At 42.0% G+C, this 24,273-nt stretch overlaps 1 protein-coding gene across 1 annotated transcript in view; it reads left to right on the forward strand.

Annotated features, from left to right (window-relative positions):
• Window positions 1-24,273, forward strand: part of GALNT13 (polypeptide N-acetylgalactosaminyltransferase 13) — a 299,621-nt gene that overhangs the window by 251,677 nt on the left and 23,671 nt on the right. Inside the window, exons 9-10 of the mRNA XM_038751351.1 lie at window positions 6,446-6,585; window positions 12,859-12,957. Coding sequence (XP_038607279.1) covers window positions 6,446-6,585; window positions 12,859-12,957 — 239 coding nt within the window. The remainder of the gene's footprint in view (window positions 1-6,445; window positions 6,586-12,858; window positions 12,958-24,273) is intronic.

Below are 24,273 nucleotides of genomic sequence, written 5' to 3' on the forward strand. Positions count from 1 at the left end.
CTCTGAGAGGTGCCATTTTGAGCCCACTGTTGGGTAGGGACTGTATATGTTGCTGACTTGTACTTCCCAAGCGCTTAGTACAGTGCTCTGCACACAGTAAGCGCTCAATAAATACGATTGATTGATTGATTGATATCACAGCATAGTGGCTAGAGCATGAGACTGGGAGTCCGAGGACCTAGATTCTAAACCCAACTCTGCCAGTTGCTTGCTCTGTGACCTTGGAAAAGTCACTTAACTCCTCTGTGCCTCAGTTTCCTCCACTGTAAAATGGGGGTGAAATACCTATTCTCCCTCCCATTTAGGCTCTGAGCCCTGTGTGGGATAGCGATTGAGTCCAACCTGATTAACCTGTATTTACTCCAGTGCTTAGAACAGTGGTTGACACATAGTAAGTGCTTAACAAAGAGCATTCGAATAAAAAAAATAAAATTCTGGAGTCTGTAAGCTCACAGAGTCAGCGTTCAAGAGCACAGGCCTGGGAGTCAAAAGAAACTGGGTCCTAATCCCAGCTCTGCTACCTATGTGCTGTGTGACTTAGGGCAAGTCACTTCACTTCTCTGGGCCTCTGTTACCTCATCTGTAAAACGGGGATGAAGACTGTGAGCCCCATGCGGAACACGGACTGTGTCCAACCTGATTAGCTTGCATCACCCCAGCGCTTAGCATGGTGTCTGGAACATAGTAAGTCTTGACAAATAGCATTAAAAAAATACGATTGATTGACTGGAGAGTTGGCCAGAAGCCAGGGCTCTCTCTCTCTGCCTGGGAGCCACTGTAACTCACAGTGCCGGGATGCATAGTGAATGAACAGATGTAGATCACGCCCTCTAAAAGATTTCACAATAAAACGGAAAGTATGTTGTCCATCTGGTGTGTCTGCGGAAAGACAGGCAGACAGGCTTATACAACAGGCACCTTTACAAATAATGACCGCAATCCACCCATTCCCCTCCTCCACCCAGTAGAGTGCCTGCCGCTGAAAAGGGCAAGCTCAATCGTGGCCATTGTGTGTGTTTCTTGGGGAGAAGGTTCAGTAACTTTCTGTATTCCTGCCAAGCATCTTCACAAGGTGCAGTTTCTCTGAGGTTGTTTGTAGGTTTAATGGGAAAATGGTTCCATCTACTGGCTATTGAGAGTAAAAAGACTAAATATATGAACTCCACATTATATTTTGACTTTTAAAACAATGTGTATGATCAGGCGGGTGCATTAGGTTGTCGTAATTTTACTTTACTTACTATGTGCAAAGCACTGTTCCAAGAGCTGGGGAGGTTACAAGGTGATCAGGTTGTCCCACGGGGGGCTCCCAGTCTTAATCCCCATTTTACAGATGAGGTAACTGCAGCACAGAGGAGTTAAGTGACTTGCCCAAAGTCACACAGCTGACAATTGGTGGAGCTAGGGTTTGAACCCATGACCTCTGACTCCAAAGCCCGGGCTCTTTCCACTGAGCCACGCTGCATCTTCCTCTGCTATGGTCAGCCCGACCTATGTGTTGCCTCCTATGTAGCCTTGGGCAAGCCACTTACTTTCTCTGGGCTGAAGTTTTGTCATCTATAAAATGGAGTAAGATACCTCTTTTCCCTCCCACTTAGGTCATGAATTCAATGAGGGCCACGGACTTTGTCTGATCTTTTTATCCTTTATCTACCCTAATGTTTGGTATGTGATAAGCACTTAGCAAATACCACAATTATATTAATTAATTAGTATCATAATTAATAACCAGATCCAACATTCATGAAATATCAGGCAAGTTAAATAACATTTTGTAGCAATGGATATGGACCTAGCTAGCAAATACTAAAATGTAGAAAGATGTTAATTTCCAGTTGAAATCACAGACCTACCATTCCCAGAAACCCAAGGAAAATTTGCTGTAAAGTCAATTTAAATATAATTTCAGCATACTAGGATGCAACAGTTCATTCACTGTAGTCTTCTGGGGTCATATTAGTTTTTACTAACAACCTACAATTTGCTAATTGCTTATTGGTTTAGGGGGAAAGAATGCTGACATTCTGAGTCAGAACTACCACTTGAATAAATATGGAAAAATACCATTAGGATGTCCTATTACTAATGAGATCAAATAACCTTGGAGAGGAAAAAAAAAGGGCATGACTTCAATTATCTCAATATCAAAAATGTTTTGCTCAGCAAAATAAGAACAAAGGAGAATCTTTATCAGAGTCCTTTAATTAAACATATTCTTTTCTGGAGAAGCCGTTTACAATGCTCTTCGAGTGAATGGTTGTCCCATTTGCACATTTGATCTGCAAAGGAAAAAAGGTTAAAGGAATGATTTTGACTGGTCTGTTATGTTCATTCTGAGCTGGGTTTCTTCTATTTAATTAACTCGAGTAAAAGCTTTTCACAATGCATTGTGTGTAGATCAATACCCTATTGCTGCTATGAATCCTGCTTTACCATTCGATTCTGCCAATGGCTTCTTCTGAACACTACACCCGGATCTCCAATGACACAGGGTTGAATTCTTGCCAAGCCCCATGTTAAAGAAAACACGTGTCGTATGACTCACTGTGTCAAGTGCCACATGCATGCACAAAAACCATTGCTTCCAACACCATGTCATGCTGTTGCCAAACAGAATCACATTGTTACACAAATATTCCAAAATTCCCAAGTTAGGGTTCTAGCCAAAATGTGTGGTGAAAACACGGATTATGGCAGAACTTAGTTTTTCTCCTGATACGTGATCAGATTAAATGTACAGGGCAAAAAAACTTTTGTCTGATGCGTCCTGCCCAGCTAGGAGATTCCTTCTCAGGACATATTCCAAAGCTAAATAATTGTCCTCCAGAACTGCCCAGCTATGGGAGACAGAGGACCTGGGTTCTAATCCCTGCTCTGCCACTTGTCTGCTGTATGAACTTAAACAAGTCACTTCTTTGGTGACTCAGTTACCTCATTTGTAAAATGAGGCTTCATTCTTGCGTACTTGTACTTACACTCTAAGTCTCATGTGGGACAGGGACTGTATCCAACTTAATTATCTTGTGTATACCCCAGTGCTTAGTACAGTCCTTATTTTATAAAAATAGATAGAAAGGACCTGCATTTCAATGTGACCTGGTAAACAGAACGTAGATAACGGAAGTCGCAAGGTCTGATTTTAAGTACCGACTCTCCCATTGGCCTGCTACGATGCCTTGGGTAATTGGCTAATTTGTGCCTCAGTTTCCTCATCTGTGAAGTAGGGAATATAATGCCTGCCTCTCCTCTTACAATGAATGTTGCGAGGGCTAGCTGTGAAAATTGATGTTAAATGGTATTGGGCCTTAAAAGTGCTATGAAACCTCAAGGTGATGTTATTATCATTATCCTCACCATCACTGTTATCTCCTCCAGCTTCCCACTTTCCCGTGATGCCCTTTACTGGAGTGCCATATTCAGTGCACTGATCAGGCACGAGTTTATGGTCTCCAGCAAAGGCACCAATTTTTTCTTTTGTGTCTGAAGATGGAGCAGTGAAGGGCAAAGGGAGTGAGGGAAGCAAGGAAAAGATGGGGAAAGAAGGGGAAAAAGGAAGAAGCAAGAGAAGAAATAGAAAGAGAGCGGCCTGGCATTTGGCCATTCATTCGCCCGTTAACGGAAGTTGGCTGGGAACGTTTTAACTATTCCCTGAGCCTGCTGATTAGGGAAGAGATGTTGGAGGAGGAAGAAGGATGAGGAGGATGAAGCGGCACTGTGAATGTGGGATACGTTGGTACAACTCTGCTTTACCTCCCCCCAAACTAGGAAATGATGATAGCATATCAACCTTAATATTGAATGTCTCACACTCTAAAATAAGATTGATTTCTTGGGGTTCATTCTCCATTGTTTAATAAAAGACAGGTCATGATCATGAATAGCAGTGTGGCCTAGTGGAGCGAACGTGTGCCTGGGAGTTAGAGGACCTGTGTTCTAATACCAATCTTATAATTCACAAAATTACGAAAAACTGTGCCACCTGCCTTGCTGGTATCCTGTGTCTTGGTTTCAGTGGGGCTGAACTTAAACTCTAGAATAATTTTTCCTCTGGGAATATCTGGCTAAAACTGTTTGAGAATGACTATAGTTTGGTTGCTTTATGAATTACTATAAATGCTGACATAAGAAAATACCATGTGACAATATTCAAAATAGCAAGCTTAAAATGAAGATGCAGAATATTACATGGCCGGGTTCCAAAGCACATATTTCTCCTTACAGGCATAATAGAATTCAGAGGCATATGGATAAGCAGCTTTTGGTACTGATAAGTCTTGGATGGGAATGATTTTAGCTGAATATGGAAAAATTAGCTCAAACATTTTCACTCAGATTCAGCAATCCAGTCTCCTGAGTCATACGAGAATGGCCACTATAGTTTGAAGAATGTCTTACAGTTGAGTTCATGTTCAATGAGCAGCGCTAAAGTGTTTAATTAATTAATTCATTCAATCGTATTTATTGAGCGCTTACTGTGTGCAGAGCACTGTACTAAGTGCTTGGAAAGTACAATTCGGCAACAGATAGAGACAGTCCCTACCCAACAACGGGCTCACAGAGTGTTATCTGGAAAACACTGAAATGTACTTTCCAAGTGCTTAGTACAGTGCTCTGCACACAGTAAGTGCTCAATAAATGCAATTGAATGATTAAACGAGTGAAAAGGAAAAAAACAATTTGCATAATTTAAATTTTGACTCCTTCAGTCTGACCCTGCCTTCGTGTTGACAGTTCCCGCATTCATTCATTCAAGCACTGTCATATTAGTACAGTGTTTGTCCTTAAATTCCCTCTAGACTGTAAGTTTCCTGTGGGTAGTGAACATTTTTACCAAATCTGATGTACTCTCCGCAGCACTTAGTATGGTTCTCTGCACACAGTAAGTTCTCAGTAAATACCATTGACTGATTGAGTTTTGTATTCTACCAAGCTCTTAGTACATTGCCCAGTTCACAGGAGCTGTTCAGTACATACTATTAATTGAAATGACAGATGAACCCAAGTTTTTGCCCCACCCCTTTTAAGATCTCTTGGCATGTGGGAGATGAGAACAGAAATGTCAGATCGAAGTCCCCCAGCATTCTGGAATGCCCCTGTTCAATTACACTGAGGATAGAGATTCACGGGAAGGGGAAGAACTGGTTTAGTTAATAATAATAATAATGATGGCATTTATTAAGCATGGCTCAGTGGAAAGAGCATGGGCTTTGAAGTCAGAGGTCTTGGGTTCAAATCCCGATTCTGCCAATTGTCAGCTGTGTGACTTGGGGCAAGTCACTTCACTTCTCTGTGCATCAGTTACCTCATCTGTATAATGGGGATTAAGACTGTGAGCCCCCAGTGGGACAACCTGATCACCTTGTATCCTCCCCAGCACTTAGAACAGTACTTTGCACATAGTTAAGTGCTTAATAAATGCCATCATTATTAGTAGAATACAGTAAGTTCTTAACGCATTCCACAATTATTATTATTTTGATTCGGAGCTTAACTACCTTGAGTTTTCTTTAGAATTGTACCTAATATAATTTAAGCACAAATAAATAATTTTGAAAACAATTTTAAGCAGAGTCCATTCTAGATTAAAGCACTGGTAGAAAAGTTGAGAAAACCCTTGGTTGTTTTGACAGTACGAGGGAAATGTTTATTCCTGTCCAAACAGACATGTTCTTGTGGCTGAAATCAATCAATCAATGGTATTTATTGAGCATTTACTGTATTCAGAAAACTGTGGAAGTTTTTTTGGATTTTGATGTGTCTGAATTAATCTGACCCAATAAGAAAAAGCTGCTAAATCATACTGTTGGAGGGTCATTTTTACACTCTAATTTTTCAGCTGATCAGCACTCTGGGGAGGATTTAAATGGAAATACCCATTTGCTTTAATTCCTCAAGCTGCTCTTGCAGTAAAATGTCTCAACGGTCCCCAATACACACATGAGGTATCAAGGCAAAATGTATATTTGAGATGAATTGTTCGTCCAAAAAAAAAATCAAAGTGTGATGAATAAAAGAGATTGTTGGGGAAATTGGGACAATTACATTGGTATTTTCAAACATCGGGTGATTAAAGGAGGGCAAATACATTGACATAGAACTCAGTATCTTTGGTTTTCCCAGTTGAACTGCCACTAAATGAATACAGATTTAGACATGATGTAATTAATTATCTAGCCAAAGAAACAACGAGCTCGTCATGGATCAGTGTTTGGAGAGGAAAGAAAAAAAATCATAACTAATGGGAAAAATGTTGTTTTTATCAATCTTTAACATGCCAAATTGGATGGCAGCGAGACAATCAATGCTGATGCAGCTGCTTGGGCAATCGCATCTTGCGGAGCTAATTAGAGGAATTGAAAAATGATAGTAAAATGATCAGTGACACTTTTTGTGTAGCGGCAAAGAGAGTGTAAACTGACATATGCATTTCTCTGAAAAATTGCAGGTGTCGTCAAAGTGGATTATGGAGACGTTTCGGTCAGAAAAGCCCTAAGACAGAACCTGAAGTGTAAGCCTTTTTCTTGGTACCTGGAAAACATCTATCCAGACTCGCAGATTCCAAGACGCTATTACTCACTCGGTGAGGTATGACTTGTTTAGTTTGGTTCAGTTCTACATGTTTTAGAATTAAGGTCGTTCATAGTGAATGGAAATGAGTTCATTTCTGGTCAAATTAAGGAGCTTTCTTTCCATTTGTATTGCATTTTTAAGAAAGTTCTCATTTTCATTTTGAAGACGTTGGAAAATGTTGGCATTCCCCAATTAATTTCTATCACCCCAAATCATTCCAGTCAGTCTCCCTTAACATTTCTGTATGTCTTGTCACTGTGTGTGGGCAGGGATTGCCTCTCTTTATTGCTGTATTTTACATTCCAAGCACTTAGTACAGTGCTCTGCACACAGTAAGCACTCAATAAATATGATTGAATGACTGACTGACAATGAATGAATGGTGTCTTTGAATCCAGATTACCACTATGTATGTGTGACTGGATATGAACTAATCTACTTATTTACTTATCTTGTCATTTATTCAATTTACCATACCCTTGCTATTACCAGTCATATCTTTACTTTCCCTCTTGCTCCCTCTTTTATAAATTGTTAGTGAGATTGTAAGCTCCTCAGATCAATCAATCAATCATAATTATTGAGCACTTACTGTGTGCAGAGCACTGTACTAAGTGGTTGAGAGAGTACAATATAACAGCCACATTCCCTCAAAGGCCACAACCATGACGATTACATTTATTATACTCTCTCACTCATTTTCTCTAGTGCTGAGCACTCAGTAGGCATTGAATAAATCCCACTGAATCTTGAATTGTAAAAGAACAGTGGATTTTTTTTTTGTAAATCTGAGGATTGTGTTAGTGAGGTGAAAACTCATGAGGAGGCTGGTGTTTTACTTTCCAGCCCCGGGCTTCATGAATACTAGGAAGGGGACTCTGTCTGTAATTTCTTTCAGTATCTGTCTCCCCATGATACTGTAAGTTCCTTGAGGTGAGTGACTGGGTCTGGTAACTCTATTTTATTAATAATAATAATAATAATGGCATTTATTAAATGCTTACTAGCAATCAATCAATCAATCAATCATATTTATTGAGCATTTACTGTGTGCAGAGCACTGTACTAAGCGCTTGGGAAGTACAAGTTGGCAACATATAGAGACAGTCCCTACCCAACAGTGGGCTCACAGTCTAAAAGGGGGAGACAGAGAACAAAACCAAACATACTAACAAAATAAAATAAATAGAATTCTAAGTGCTGGGGAGGTTACAAGGTGATCAGATTGTCCCATGGGGGGCTCACAGTCTTCATCCCCATTTGACAGATGAGGTAACTGAGACACCGAGAAGTTAAGTGACTTGCCCAAAGTCACACAGCTGACAAGTGGCGGAGCCAGGATTTGAACCGACGACCTCTGACTCCAAAGCCCATGCTCTTTCCACTGAACCACGCTGCTTCCCCAGTGCTTTCAGTGCTTTTACTTTCCCAAGTGTTGAGTGCAATGCTGTGCCCAAAGTAAACACTCAGAAAATGGTTTGTTTGGTTTGTTTTATGTAATTTGTTAAGTGCTTACTATATGCCAGGCACTTCTAGACTGTGAGCCCACTGTTGGGTAGGGACTGCCTCTATATGTTGCCAACTTGTATTTCCCAAGCGCTTAGTACAGTGCTCTGCACACAGTAAGCGCTCAATAAATACGATTGATTGATTAATCGGTAGATACAAGCTAATCCGATTGGGCACAGTCCATGTCCCACTTGGGGCTCACGGTCAATCCCTATTTTACAGATGACGCAATGGAGGCACAGAGAAGTGAAGTGACCTGCCCAAGGTCACACAGCAGACAAGTGGTTGAGCAGGGATTGGAACCAGATCCTTCTGACTCCCATGCTCTGCCCATTAGGCCATGCTGCTTCTCAATAGCAAATGCTATTGATTGAGTGATGCTTCCTTCCTCTTCAGTGAGATCACTTTTACCCAAGTTGGAAAGACACAGAAGTTCAAAGTCATGGAAGTTCAAAGTCATGATGGGTGGAAAAGAGCCCAACAAGGAAATGTGTCAACGATTGTTCCCCGGACAATCCCACAAGGATGATTTTAAATACCCTTCAGCGAGGGGAGAATCAGACTGTCTATCTGGACACTGATGTCATAGTCCAGAATATCAATGACGTCTACAAAAAAAATCACGGGGAAGAGTTTTTACTATAGTCAGGTGTACCCAACAACATTTAGGCAAATAACCAGGGCAAGAATCTCACACTGCTTTGGTCTGTACCTCTTGGAAAATCTCCAGGTGCCACCTTCAGGCCTTGACTCTAAGAAAATGGGATCAACATATTTGTATTCTACTGATATGTTCCTGACTGACCATTTTAAATAAAATCATCAGACTCTTTGTTACCAGTATTTTCCACTCCAAATTCCACATTCTCTTTAAAAAGGATTATAGTACTGACATTTCATTGGTACCAAATCTGTGTTGCTGTTCTTCTGAACATGCAATAGAAAACTGTGGACTATTTTTCCTTTCATTCCAGTTTTGTTAGTAGAGCGTACTGATATTAAACCAAATTAGTATCAGTATCAGCGAGCACAATCTTTCTTTGATTGGTGCTTATGCCTTATCCAGGTAATTGGAATATCATTCTGCCCCTTTGGAAAATTTCAAGCACAGTTTTAAGTGGAATCCTAAAGGCTGTGCAATTGCATTGAACTAAAACCTCTAAGTAGCTTAATGAAGCATGTGCATTTTAGGCTCAAAAAGTAGTTGATAATGGAGAGATGGAATTAGGCTCTAAGCTACACTAGACTCACTCTTTAACTCTCCTTTCTGCCTATCCAACCATAATCTTAGAGGCAAATGTAACCATTAAGTCATTGGACAACCCCCAGCATATTACTAGCTCCTTTCAGTTCCTTTAATTCAGTGATAATCTAAAGTTTTCTGTGTCTCTGAGTTAAAATCAACTTTGGACCAATTGGATAGGGTCAGTTTGGACAAACCTAAGCACGATGCGGGCAGAGATTGTCTCTTTATTGCTGAATTGTACTTTCCAAGGGCTTAGTACAATGCTCTGCACACAGTAAGTGCTCAATAAATATGATTGATTGAGTGAATGGAACTCATTTTTTATTATGCTATTTGGTAAGCATTTACTATGTGCCAAAGCAAGGTGCTAAGCACTGAAGTAGATAAATGATAATTACATCAGACACAGTCCCTGACCCAAATGGGGCTCACAGTACAAGAAGTAAGGACAACAGATCTTATTTCCAGAGGTGAAAGTGATAAAATAATGATCATGATAATAATAATAATAATAATAACACAGCACTCAAATATGATTGAATTGAATCAAATCAATAACAATAATAATAATAATCACTAAATAGGAATGATAATTGTGGTATTTAACTGCTTTCTGTGTGCCAAGCACTGTATTAAGCACTGGGGTAGAAACAAGATTATCAGGTAGGGCAAGTCCAGTCTCCATCTAAGGCCAGCACTAGCTTTTCAGAGCCAGAGCTTGGCTTTTTCTATGGTGCTCCAACTTACCTTTTATAGTATCTGTAAAGTAATAATAATAATGGCATTTATTAAGCACTTAGTATGCGCAAAGCAATGTTCTAAGCGCTGTGGAGGTTACAAGGTGATCAGGTTGTCCCACGGGGGGCTCACAGTCTTAATCCCCATTTTACAGATGAGGTAATTGAAGCTCAGAGAAGTTAAGTGATTTGCCCAAAGTCACCCAGCTGACAAGTGGTGGAGCTAGGATTTGAACCCATGACCTCTGACTCCAAAGCCCGTGCTCTTTCCACTGAGCCACGCTGCTTCTGTGTCCTTGTGTGGCTGCTAGTTAAGATGGCCAGCCACTTCTCACTGGGCTATTCATTCACATTTTGACAGCTGCATGAGTTTTGGCCCGTGCAGTTTTTAGTCGAGGGAAACGTTACAAGATCTTGGATATCGAAAAGGGGAGGAGGTAGGATGTTGAAATGGGACACAGTCAACCTCTTTGCATTTTCCAGATGTTGCCTGGGGGCTGAAAACGGTCCATTCTGCAGGCTTAGAGAGAGCTGAAGGCTGCAGCGAGTTGGCAAAGAGGGGCCTGTTTAAGTGATGTCATCCCACAGCTTTTATGCCCCCATTAGCAAGCAGGAAGATGCCCTGATACCTAGGAGAAGCAGCATGGCTTAGTGGACCTAGGAGTCAGAAGGACATGGGTTCTAATCCCGGCTCTGTCAATTGTCTGCTGTGTGACCTCGGGCAAAGCACTTCACTTCTCTGGGCCTCCGTTCCCTCATCTGTAAAATGGGGATTAAGAGTGTGAGCCCCATGTGGGACAGGGATTGTGTCCAACCCAATTGACTAGTGTCTACCCCAGTGCTTAGAACAGTGCTTGGCACATAGTAGCATTTAGCAAGTACCATAATTAATTGTTGTTATTAGAAAAGCCTGACCACTGAGCAATTGGGTAGTGCACTGCCCCATATGGGACAACCTGATTACCGTGTATCCTCCCCAGTGCTTAGAACAGTGCTTGACACATAGTAAGCACTTAACAAATGCCATCATTATCATTATTATTATTATTATTAGCCAAAAAAAGAGTCTGCAGGTGGAATGCAGGGGAAACAAAGGGAAATAGAGGGGACATGCTTGGAAAAAGACGAAGCATGTGTCAGGAGACTAGATGAAAATAAAAGCTGTCAGCTTCCACCTGAAAATAAGCCTTATCCTGAAGTGAATACCAAGCTTTCCTCACAAGTTTTCCAAGAATCCCTTTTCCACCAGAGGAAGCCAGCAGAGGGAGCACAAGTTAACAAGAAATTCCTAAGTGTTGCCAGCAACTGAAATGTTGCACAGAAACACAGGGGAAAAGTGTTCAATTTAAGCAATGAGGTTCAATTGTTGGGCAAACTGAAGAGCTTAGTTATTGAAGTAGATAGTCCAGGATTACGACTGTGGTACTTGTTAAATGCTTACTATGGGCCATGCACTGTACTAAGCTCAGGAGTACATACAGTCCCTGTCCCATCTGGGGCTCCTAGTCTCAATCCCCCATTTTACAGATGAGGTAAGTGAGGCACAGAGAGGTGAAGTGACTTGTCCAAGGTCACACAACAGACAAGAGGCAGAGCCAGAATTAGAGCCTAGGACCTTCTGACTCTCAGGTCCTGCTCTATCTACTACACCAGGATGGCAGGGCTGAGCACCCACAGCATGTCTGGAGTAATAATAATAATAATAATAATGGCATTTATTAAGCACTTACTATGTGCAAAGCACTGTTCTAAGCACTGGGGAGGTTACAAGGTGATCAGGTTGTCCCACGGGGGGCTCACAGTCTTAATTCCCATTTTACAGATGAGGTAACTGAGGCACAGAGAAGTGAAGTGACTTGCTCAAAGTCACACAGCTGACAATTGGCAGAGCCAGGATTTGAACCCATGACCTCTGACTCCAAAGCCCATGCTCTTTCCACTGAGACACGCTTATTCCCTGAGTATGGTCTGTGTCCACTCCACTGCCATTTCCCTGACCCATGTCCCGACTGGAAACCCTTTCTGGGGGTAAGGAGACCCTATAATCTCTCAAGCCTCTCTGGTCCATCCTTAGGGGGCTGATCCAAAGCTGATCCTTCATGTGGCTATTCCAGAGAGAGAGCATATCCCCCCAAATATTGAAAGTAGAGTGAGAAGCAGGGTAGCCTGATGGAAACATCATGGGCTTGGAAGCCACAGGTCCTGGATTCTTATCCCAGCTCCTCCACGTGCCTTCTGTGTGACCTTGGGCAAATCAGTTAACATTTTGGGTCTCAGTTTCCTCCTCTGCCAAACTGGGATTCAATATCTATACTCCCTCCTACGTAGAGCTTAGTACAGTGCTTGGTGTAGAGTAATCACTCATCAATAAACACAATTATTCTAATTGTTACTATTATTATTATTATTTCTCCCCTAAACCCCAATTGTAATGAGAATCAAAAATGAAGTCTTAAGTATTCCAAACTTTGTGGAATTAGCTGCTCGACTTGAAGACAGCGTGAACTACACTCTGAACTTCATGGATTTAGTCAAGAGAGGTTGAAAAATGTACTTCTTTCCAAACTTCCCAAAATTCTAATTCTTTCTTGTGCATTCAGTGCTGGAAAACTCCATTTCCCACTGACTTCATTAAGAGTCAAATGAAGTCTAGGGTACAAAGACCCAGGTACTGAGCTACATTTTGCTACTCAGAAAGGTGATTTTTTATTGTGTCACTCATTTTCTCTGTAGTGAGTCATTGTACAAAAGTACTCTATTTTATCTTTAATTGTCTTCTCTGTGGATTTTCTGCAGATCAGAAACGTTGAAACCAACCAGTGCTTGGACAATATGGGCCGGAAGGAGAATGAAAAAGTGGGTATATTCAACTGCCACGGAATGGGAGGCAACCAGGTAAAATGCTTTCATCGTCATGCTGGGTCTGAAAATGAGGCTATGGAATCTACTGATGCAGAAGTTGAACATACTTCCACTGCCAGATGATCTTGAATTGGTACTTGATAATGGTAGAAAGAAGTTCTGGGTGTAACATTAAAATGTCGGCCTTTACCCCTTTTCTAATCCTCAGTAGTTTTTCCATGACTCCCTTTGCTACAGTTTCTCCTTTGCTTCACTAGATGGTAAGCTCCTCAACAGAGGACAAGTTAGAGTCAGTCCACTTTTGGAAGAAGAGACTAAAGAGGGATTCAGCAATTGTCTTTCAGTATACAAAAGGGGTTTTATGGGGATGATGTGAGCCAACTGTCCTCCACGATGCTGTGAATTGAACAAGAGTAAATGGATTTAAATTTCTGCACTCAAGATTTTTGGCTAGACAAAAGGAAGAACTTCCTGACAATTAGGGTGAAAACATATTAGGATGAACTGACAAGTGAACATCTTGCTTCTTCATCAAAGAAGATCTTTATGGAAGGAAAAGGACCATTTCCCTGCTTATCCTGAGTCCAGGACACCTTAATGAATCATTTGACAGTAGGCAGAGAGGCCTTGATCAGATGTTATTCATTCATTCATTCATTCAGTAGTATTTATTGAGCGCTTACTGTGTGCAGAGCACTGTACTAAGCGCTTGGGAAGTACTAGTCGGCAGCATATAGAGATGGACCCTACCCAACAACGGGCTCATAGTCTAGAAGGGGGAGAAAGACAACAAAACAAAACCTGTAGACAGGTGTCAAAATCATCAGAACAAATAGAATTAAGGCTATATGCACATCATTAACAAAATAAATAGAATAGTAAATATGTACAAGTAAAATAAATGGAGTAATTAATCTGTTCAAATATATACAAGTGCTGTGGGGAGGGGAAGGAGGTAGGATGGGGGGATGGGGAGGAGGAGAGGAAACAGGGGGCTCAGTCTGGGAAGGCCTCCTGGAGGAGGTGAGCTCTCAGTAGGGCTTTGAAGGGAGGAAGAGGGCTAGCTTGGCGGATGTGTGGGGAGAGGGCATTCCAGGCCAAGGGAAGGACGTGGGCTGGGGGTCGACGATGGGACAGGAGAGAACGAGGTACAGTGAGGAGGTTAGCGGTAGAGGAGTGAAGGGTGTGGGCTGGGCTGTAGAAGAAAAGAAGGGAGGTGAGGTAGGAGGGGGTGAGGTGACGGAGAGCCTTGAAGCTGAGAGTGAGGAGTTTTTGTTTGATTCATAATCTTAATCGTAATCTTGATTCGTTATCTTGAGGTCTCTTACAGATCTAGGAGTCTTAGACTCTATAGCAGCACTAAACGGAGTCACACTAGGTAGATTAAATGAAGTCAGTTCTTGGGAACATCTTGGGGGCTTGGTATTTGGGGTGATAAGGTAGTAGTCTGGCAATCCGACCCAGTATAGAGCTAAGCTTTTTTTGTGTGTGTGAAGTGCTTACTACATGACAGACACTGTACTAAGCTCTAGCATAAATACAAGCTAAACAGGTTGGACACAGTCCCTGTCCCACATAGGGCTCACAGTCTCAACCCCCATTTTACAGATGAGGTAATGGAGACACAGAGAAGTGAAGTGCCTTGCCCAAGGTCACACAGCAGACAAGCGGCAAAACCGGAATTAGAACCCAGGTCTTTCTGACTCCCAAGTCTGTGCTCTATCGACTAGGCCATTCTGCTTCTGTCCCTTTGCTCTGACCTATTCTACATCTTTACTGTTGTCTTTTTTTTATTGTCTGATTATTATAATGAATGTTCACAGCATTCAGTTTTTGCAGGGTACGGTCTGTTCTGTTCCAAGCAATCATTTTTTATGAGCTCTTCTTCACAACCCCCGTACGAGGCCAGAGTTACCCTCTGGTTTTTGCAAATGAGGTGAAGGAGGATCAGAAAGGTTCAAGTTCAGTGATTTTCCCAGGTTCCAGAGGGTCAAGCCAGAGGAGAGGTTAGAACTGCAAATCCTCTGGTCATACCAGAATTTCTTAACCTCCTGAACCCTAATGTCTCCCTACTCATTTGGTATACTTCTGTGATATTTACCCGCTTCATTACCATTTGAGTTTCTCTGGGATTTTTAGAATTTGCATCTTTTTTCTAGTCATTCATTTTTGTAAAGAGATGGACTTTGTGTCCCTTCCTTCTGAGATAACCTCCACTTGCTTTATTGCTATTCTGTTATGTTTCTATGGAGACAGCCTCTATTACTGTGATTATTTAGTTGTGTGGTGGGGTTTTTTTTAAAGTGGCCCTTTGCTCACACAGATAATCAAGTCTTACTCTTGTTGAAGCCCAGGAGACATGGAAACTGTTAAAAATGGTGAGGAGTTCAACTCAGATGCATTTCAAAATAATGGTATTTCATGGTTGCTGGCAATTACATCTCAAGACCCATTTCCATTCACACAGTTTCTGGTGGGATTTTTTATAAGCCCTTAGAGAGTTCAATAAAAATTGAGGCTTGCAGTAATAAGAAAATGTGCTTTGCTTAACCTCTCACGTACCTAGAAAGAAGTAAAATTTGAATGCCAGTGGCGCTACTTCTTTTATAGAGATCAGTTGGGTAATAAACAGGAAAGGTTTTCCCAATTCAAAATTGCTAACATCTCTCTAGAAGATGTATTATTATCCTCATAATCTGATTACTTTGAGATGCCCTTTAAAGCCCCTTATTAAGCAAAAGGGCCTTCTCCATGATAAAAATGTATTTCACCTTACATTAAAGCTTTGTGTTTCCCCAGCAGATGATCATAAAGGTCCTCAGGTATAAGAAAGGTGTCTGGACTCAAGAGGATGTCAGATAATGTCTCTTTCTCATCCTACTGGAGACAGCAGGAAATATGTATTAACTGAAGTGGGAGGGATTTAGATGAACACATGGGAAATGTTTCCTCACATGTGGTTGTTAAGTATCTGAATAGGTTATCAAGAGAATCAGAGCATTCCCCCCGCCCAGCCTCCACCCTCTTCACTGCATGTCCTCCTAAAATAGCATAGATTCTCCCTGTCTGAGATTAATCATGGGTTGAATCTACCAATGGCAGAAGACTGGACATGATGACCTTTCAAATTTTCTTCCTGTCCCATGAATTTGTAGCAACTAATTGGGAAGGAACCCTGAAAAACCTGTTTAATAACTGGGATATTTGAACCCGATTTGCCTGTATCCACCCCAGCCCTTATTACAGGGCTTGGCATACAGAGCGCTTAATAATCATGATAATAATAATGATATTTGTTAAGTGCTTATTATATGCTAGGTGCTGTACTAAGCTGTACTTAACAAATACCATTAAAAAATCTTTCAAGGAAGTAAGAGCACCAGAAAGCCCACGAAGAGCATCTCCGTATCAATCCCTAATTGGTAAATAAATGAGGGGAGAAGGCATTGACTTTTTGTCTTTGTATAAGTAACAGCTGAAGGGTGTCCCTCTTCTATGTAAACCCAGAAGGAAGAAGCAGATTTCCCCAAATAGAAGCTTTCACGATTTTCCAGAGAGGTTGTTAAACAAAAGCAAGCTACTATGTCCAGTTTACCATCCAGGTTTTGCTTTACTCTGATCATTGTTTCACATCATCTCACTTTCGCAGTTGCTTCCTGCAGTCCTGTCCCGTGTGACCTTAATTACATCCACTTTGAAGCCCCTAATATCACTTAGTATCCCCTTGCATTTTCCTTGAGTGCTTTACTCTGCTCATGACCTCGGTGCTCTGAAGCTAATACGAGTGCATCGACAGAGATCCTAATGTTTGACAAATTCTCCAAGGTTGATCATTTTAGGGACAGCTTTACAAGAGATTATTCCTTTTCTCAAATCTATTAAGGTTCAATTTTGGCACTCCTAGCAGTTTCCAATCAATCAATCAATAAATCAATCAGTGGTAGTTATTGCAGCATGGTCTAGTGGATAGAACTTGGGCTTGGGAGTCAGAAGGACTTAAATTCTAATTCCGGTTCCACCCAAGTGATCTTGGCCAAGTCACTTCATTTCTCTGTGCCTCAGTTACCTCATCTACTTTATCCACGGTAAGGTCCTTCAGCACATCTCCATGCTATCCAGCTCAGAAACTTTTTATGCGATGGATCTCTGTGCAGAAGGTGAGTTAGAATAATCGTCCTGTCAGAATATTTCGAAAAGAACAGTTTGACAACTTAATAGCTTGCAGAGGAAGGAAAAAACAATTTAATCACACAAGTTTTGCCTTGCCATATGTGAAGGCTATCAAGAGCATTTGAACTAATCTTCTTTTCCCCTCAGTCACAAATAAGCCTACCTAATTTCATCTGCAGAAACACATGTGCTTATTATGCAAGTATTTGATGTATTTCAGGAACACATCAGTTTTGGCATTGATCAAAAGGGGGAAATAAACTCATTTTCAGATGTTTCCTGTGTAAGTTCCTGATTTTCACATAGGAAAAGTAATATAAGAATTTTCTGCTTTAGCAATCTTGACAGATCTCATTAAGGTCTAGCCATTCTCTTGCAAGGAACCTGAAAATTTTTGAGTCCCCATACAACAGCTGTGATTGGCCCTGCAAAGCATCCATAAGTGTTTGAATCATTTTAAGCATAATCAAAGCTTGAAGTGAGAGAAAAATAACGAGGTAGGGTTTGTGTTGCCTCAACTTAAGAAGCAATTATTCTATGGTATTTATTGAGCATTTACTCTTTGCAGGGCACTATAAGTATAGACTGCCCAAAGGGAGCTCACAGTTTAGGGGGAGATAGGTATTAAAATAAATTACAGAAGGATACATAAGTAAGTGCTGTGTGGCTGGGAGAGACATGAATATCCAAGTGAATAACCACATAGAAGGCAGGGCTTCGACAAGGAAGTGAGGGCTTAATCGGGGAAGGAGATAGGGTTTTACTAGGGTTTTGAAGAGGGGTAGAGAGGTGGTCTGCTGGATAAGAAATAAGATAGTGGCATGGTTTATCCATAGGCACAGATTTAACATTAAAATTTAGCACCAAGAAGCAGCATGGCCTCTGGAGAAGCAGTGTTCCCTAGTAGATGGAGCAGAAACCTGGGAGTCAGAAGGATCTGGGTTCTAATTTTGGCTCTACCACTTGTTTACTGTGTGACCTTGGGCAAATCACCCAACTTCTCTGTGTATCAGTTACCTCATCTGTAAGATGGGGATTAAGAGTGTGAGCCCCATGTGGAACATGGACTATGTCCGACCTGATTACCTTGTATCTACCGCAGCACTTAGAAAAGTGCCTGGCACTTAGTAAACATTTAACAAATACCATTCCCAAAAAAAGAACTGGGGGGATGACTCCATCATCCCATCCTCTGCTCCTTTTGGTCAGAATGGAGAAGAAAATATTTATTTGGCAAAACTCTCTCTCCCTCTGTCACATAAATTATGATCAAAACTTTGAGGCTTCCAAGCTGTCAGTCAATAGTATTAATTGAGTAGCTATTGTGCACAGAGGGTTTAGGGAAAAGTAAAAAGAAATGGTCCCTGCCTTCAAGGAGCTCAAGATCCAATGGGAGAGGCAGGCAGAAATAGTATTTACAAATAGTGAGAGCAAGAGGAAGGATGGTATGAAAGAGAGTCAGAGGCCCTGGGGTCTAATCCCAGGTCCACCCATTGCCTGCTGTGTGACCTAGGGCAAGAAACAACTTCTCTGTGCCTCGGTTACCTCATCTGTAAAATAGGGAGTCAATACATGTTCTCCCTCCTATTTAGATTGCGAGCGAGCCTTGTGTTGGATAGGGACTGCGTCTGACCTGAGTATCTTGTATTTTCCCCAGTACAATATCCTGCACAAGGTAGATGCTCAATAAATATCAATGACTGATTAATGAGCAGGGAATGTGTTTGATGTTATCGTGTACTATCCTAAGCACTTAGTACAATGCTTTGCACACAGTAAGCACTAAATAAATATAATTATTATTAATAGTAATAATAATTGACTGTAAACACCACTGTTAGATTAAAGTTCATTATGGACAGATAATTTTCCTATATGTGTATATCTGTTATATTGTTATATTGTGCTCTCCCAAGTGCTTAGTACAGTGCTCTGTACACAGTTAGCACTCAGTAAGCAATCAAGATTGATTGCTTGACAAATAGTAAGTGCTTAACAAAAACCACAATTATTATTATTATTAAGAAATCATTGTATTTGAACGCTTACTGTGTGCAGAATACTGAACTAAGCACTTGGGAGATTACAGTATAACAGAGTTGGTAAGCACAGTCCCTGACCAAAATGAGCTTAGATGCTTAGAGTGGTGCTTACAGTCAATCAGTCAATCAATCAGTGATATTTACTGGGCACTTTGCAGAGCACAGGGATTTTGTCTGTTCTGTTTTTCCTTCCCTGGGCTCATTCTGCTTTGTTAGAAGGCCACATGGTCCTTTTTCCCAAATAATAATAATGTAGTATTTTTAATGTATTGATTGTCCAGCCAATGATCCATCAGTAGTAGTAGTAGTAGTAGTAGTAGTAGTAGTAGTAGTAGTAGTAGTAGTAGTAAAGAAGTAGTGTGGCTCAGTGGTAAGAGCACGGGCTTTGGAGTCAGAGGTCAGAGGTTCAAATCCCGGCTCCACCATTTGTCAGCTGTGTGACTTTGGGCAAGTCACTTAACTTCTCTGGGCCTCAGTTCCCTCATCTGTAAAATGGGGATTAAGACTGTGAGCCCCCCGTGGGACAACCTCATCACCTTGTAACCTCCCCAGCTCTTAGAACAGTGTTTTGCACATAGTAAGCGCTTAATAAATGCTATCATTATTATTAGTAGTAGTAGTATTTATTGGGCACCTACCTGCAGAGCACTGTACTAAGTACTTGGGAGAGTGCTCTAGTGTTGGAAGGCACGATCTCGGCCCTCAAGGAGCTTACAGCCTTGGGAGAGATAATAGTAATGATTAGTAAAATATACAGTTGTCCTGCCCTGACTATTCTTTATAAAATAATATAACTTCCAGTGGGCCATGCCCATGCTGCATCTAGTTTGTTGATTCTTCTGGGTGTCAGAGAGGTTGATGAGTGAGTTCAGTGAAAAGCCAGTAAACTCCTGGATGATATTAAACTACAAAAATAGTTCCTTGCACTAGTGAGACATTCTCGTTGGCCTTACATCACTCTCTCACTCCCCATGTGTATAGCTGATATATCAGTGCATCTTATCATTAAGAATTACTTTGTCAGTGCAGGAAACTGGAAAAAAAGGGCCTTTTTTCTGCCTCTTGTTGGGGCGAAATTACACTGGAGCAATGAATGGCAAGACACCATTTCTCCTGTTCTGTTATGAAAGGTCTTTAAGCTACTCCAGCCTGAGAAACCACATGTAGAACATGCAGAAATGGTTTTTCTCCATTAAGTGGGAAATGGGTGTCAGGTGGTTACCATGGTAACTGCTTGTCATCCAGTCCACTTTCTAATATAGAGTCAAATGAAAACCTGTCATATAAATATGACATTTCTATCTCAGTTAGGTAGAATTTGACTTTCTAAATGGACTAGAGTGTGCTCTTTTTGTCTGTTAGAAATAGAAAATGTCCCTATCACAGGACCTGTAAGCATACACATTTTTAGGGCATCCAGTGAAAAACAGTTCCCAAAAGGGGTACTGAAGAGTGAAAGAGTGACATTCTAGCTTAGGATGGATACAACCCACTACTTCCAGCATCTTTTTCTACACAAGGAATGACTAATAATAATAGAAACTAGGCTGTTAAGATTAAGCTAGTGGTCCACCCAACCTAATATTCTGTCTCTGAAAGCAGTACCAAGACCTTTGGAGAAAAGAAAATAGTGTTCTTCTGTCCATCTTCAAGTTTAGGGCTGTTCCATCCAACTAACATCTGTATCCCTAATTCTCCCCTATTACAGGTGGTTTGGGAATTTCTCCAAACTACTGGTATTTTCAATTGTGCAATTTCTGGTAACAAAGTCCGAAGCTTACTTTCCTTTGGCTGAAGGAGTTTGTTTTGATCGTATGACCTTCAATCTTATGTGGGTAACCCTTCTTTCATCTTAGAATTATGGAATTTATTGAATAAGTCCCCTTTCGTCCTGGCCACCCTGTCCATGATTTTGTGAACTTCAATCATGTCTTCTCTAAGCCTGCGTCTTTCCAGATTATAAGAGTCAACCTGTTCCTGACTATCTGCCCATAGAATCTTTCCCATATCTCTAATCATTTTGATTGCTCTTTTCACTCTCTTTTTAGCTTTAATATTTCTTTACAGAGATACCGCTACCAGATCTGCACAGTCTGTTCCTTGGTGGGAGATATACAGACTTCAGATATGGTGGCAAAACCATGTCTTTTGTTTCACATAACAGTGTGGCTAAGTGGAAAGAGCATGGGCTTTGGAGTCAGAGATCGAGTTCAAATCCCGGCTTCACCAATTGTCAGCTGTGTGAGTTTGGGCAAGTCACTTAACTTCTCTGGGCCTCAGTTCCCTCATCTGAAAAATGGGAATGAAGACTGTGAGCCCCCCGGGGGACAACCTGATCACCTTGTAACCTCCCCAGCACTTAGAACAGTGCTTTGCACATAGTAAGCGCTTAATAAATGCCATTATTATTATTATTATTATTATTATTATTATTATGTCTCCACCCCCATCCCTGCTTGCCCACCACCCCCATTCTTATTTCTGCTCTCTAACAGGTCCTAACCCAGTAATAGGAGGAGAAGTTTGTTGTGGGCAGGGAACCTGTTTTCCAATTCTGTTGAACTGTATTTTTCCCAATTGCTTAGTACAATACCTGTGCACAATAAGCACTAATATGTGCCACTGATTGACTGATTAATAGAAATAATTGTATTTATTGAGCATCTACAGGGGACAGTGTAATTTATTAAGCACTTGGACGATATAGCAGAACGATGAAACTCCCTTTTCACCAGAAGCTTTCACGTTTAATAACAACTGTGGTATCCCTTTTCAGGCCCCCTTTTCCTCCCCCTCCTCCTTCCCTCACCCCCAAAGATCTGGCCTCCTACTACATTAATAAAATTAACTCTATCAGGTCTGAGCTCTCCAAAGTCACTCCTCCCCTTCTCTAACCCTCCTGCTCTCAACCCTCTCTGCTACTCTCCCATCCTTCCCAGCAGTATCCTCAGAGGAGCTCTCCTCCCTTCTCTCAAGTGCTACTCCAGCCACCTGTGCTTCTGACCCCATTCCCTCTCATCTTATTAAATCTCTCACCCTGTCCCTCCCCCCTTTCTTAACTTCCATCTTCAACACTCACTCTCCACTGGTTCCTTTCCCTCTGCCTTCAAACATGCCCACATCTCCCCCAACCTAAAAAAAAAAACCCTCTCGGCTCCACCTCCCCTTCTAGTTATTGCCCTATCTCCCTCCTACCATTCCTTTCCAAACTCCTTGAACGAGTCATCTACACCCGCTGCCTCAAGTTCCTCAATGCCAACTCTCTCCTCGACCCCCTCCAATCTGGCTTCTGTCCCCTACATTCCACCGAAACTGCCCTCACCAAGGTCACCAATGACCTCCTGCTTGCCAAATCCAACGGCTCCTACTCTATCCTAATCCTCCTCGACCTCTCAGCTGCCTTTGACACTGTGGACTACCCCCTTCTCCTCAACACGCTATCCAACCTTGGCTTCACAGACTCTGTCCTCTCCTGGTTCTCCTCTTATCTCTCCAGCCATTCATTCTCTGTCTCTTTTGCTGGCTTCTCCTCCCCCTCCCATCCCCTTACTCTAGGGGTTCCTCAAGGGTCAGTTCTTGGTCCCCTTCTGTTCTCTATCTACACTCATTCCCTAGGTGAACTCATTCACTCCCATGGCTTCAACTATCATCTATGCTGATGACACCCAAATCTACATCTCTGCCCCTGCTCTCTCTCCCTCCTTTCAGGCTCGTGTCTCCTCCTCCCTTCAAGACATCTCCATCTGGAAGTCTGCCCGCCATCTAAAACTCAATATGTCCAAGACTGAACTCCTTATCTTCCCTCCCAAACCCTGGCCTCTCCCTGACTTTCCCATCACTGTTGACGGCACTACCATCCTTCCCATCTCAGAAGCCCACCACCTTGGTGTCATCCTCGACTCTGCTCTCTCATTCACCCCTCATATCCAATCCGTCACCAAAAACTGCCAGTCTCACCTCCGCAACATAGCCAAGATCCGTCCTTTCCTCTCCATCCAAACCGCTACCCTGCTGGTTCAATCTCTCATCCTATCCTGACTAGATTACTGCATCAACCTCCTCTCTGATCTCCCATCCTCCTGTTTCTCCCCACTTCAATCTATACTTGACGCTGCTGCCTGGATCATCTTTGTGCAGAAACGCTCTGGGCATGTTACTCCCCTCCTCAAAAATCTCCAGTGGCTACCAGTCAACCTACGCATCAGGCAAAAATTCCTCACTCTCGGCTTCAAGGCTGTCCATCACATGCCCCCTCCTACCTCACCTCCCTTCTTTCCTTCTACAGCTCAGCCCGCAACCTCTGCTCCTCTGCTGCTAACCTCCTCACTATGCCTCGTTCTCGCCTGTCCCACCGTTGACCCCCGGCCCACATCCTCCTCCTGGCCTGGAATGCCCTCCCTCTGCACATCCGCCAAGCTAGCTCTCTTCCTCCCTTCAAAGCCCTACTGAGAGCTCACCTCCTCCAGGAGGCCTTCCCAGACTGAGTCCCCTCCTTCCTCTGCCCTTCCCCATCCCCTCTGCCCTACCTCCTTCCCCTCCCCACAGCACCTGTATATATGTTTGTACAGATTTATTACTCTATTTATTTTACTTGTATATATTTACTAATCTATTTATTTTATTTTGTTAATATACTTTATCTTGTTGTCTGTCTCCTCCTTCTAGACTGTGAGCCCATTGTTGGGTATCTCTCTATATGTTGCCAACTTGTACTTCCCAAGAGCTTAGTACAGTGCTCTGCACACAGTAAGTGATCAATAAATATGATTGAATGAATGAATGAATGAATGAATATTAAGTGCTCTCTCAGTACCGAACACTGTTCTAAGCACTGGGGTGGATACAAGCAAATTGGGTTGGACATAGCGCCTGTCCCACAAGGGGCTTACAGTCTCCATCTGCCAACCCCATGAGGGACAAGGACTGTGTCCAATTTGATCATGCTACTTGATTGTACTGCTCTGTGGAAAGAGCCCAGGCTTTGGAGTCAGAGGTCATGGGTTCAAATTCCAGCTCTGCCAATTGTCAGCTGTGTGACTTTGGGTAAGTCACTTCATCAGTTACCTCATCTGTAAAATGGGGATGAAGACTGTGAGCCCCCCATGGGACAACCTGATCACCTTGTAACCTCCCCAGC

This window comes from Tachyglossus aculeatus, chromosome 9, assembly GCF_015852505.1.
Source record: "Tachyglossus aculeatus isolate mTacAcu1 chromosome 9, mTacAcu1.pri, whole genome shotgun sequence".
NCBI lineage: Eukaryota > Metazoa > Chordata > Mammalia > Monotremata > Tachyglossidae > Tachyglossus > Tachyglossus aculeatus.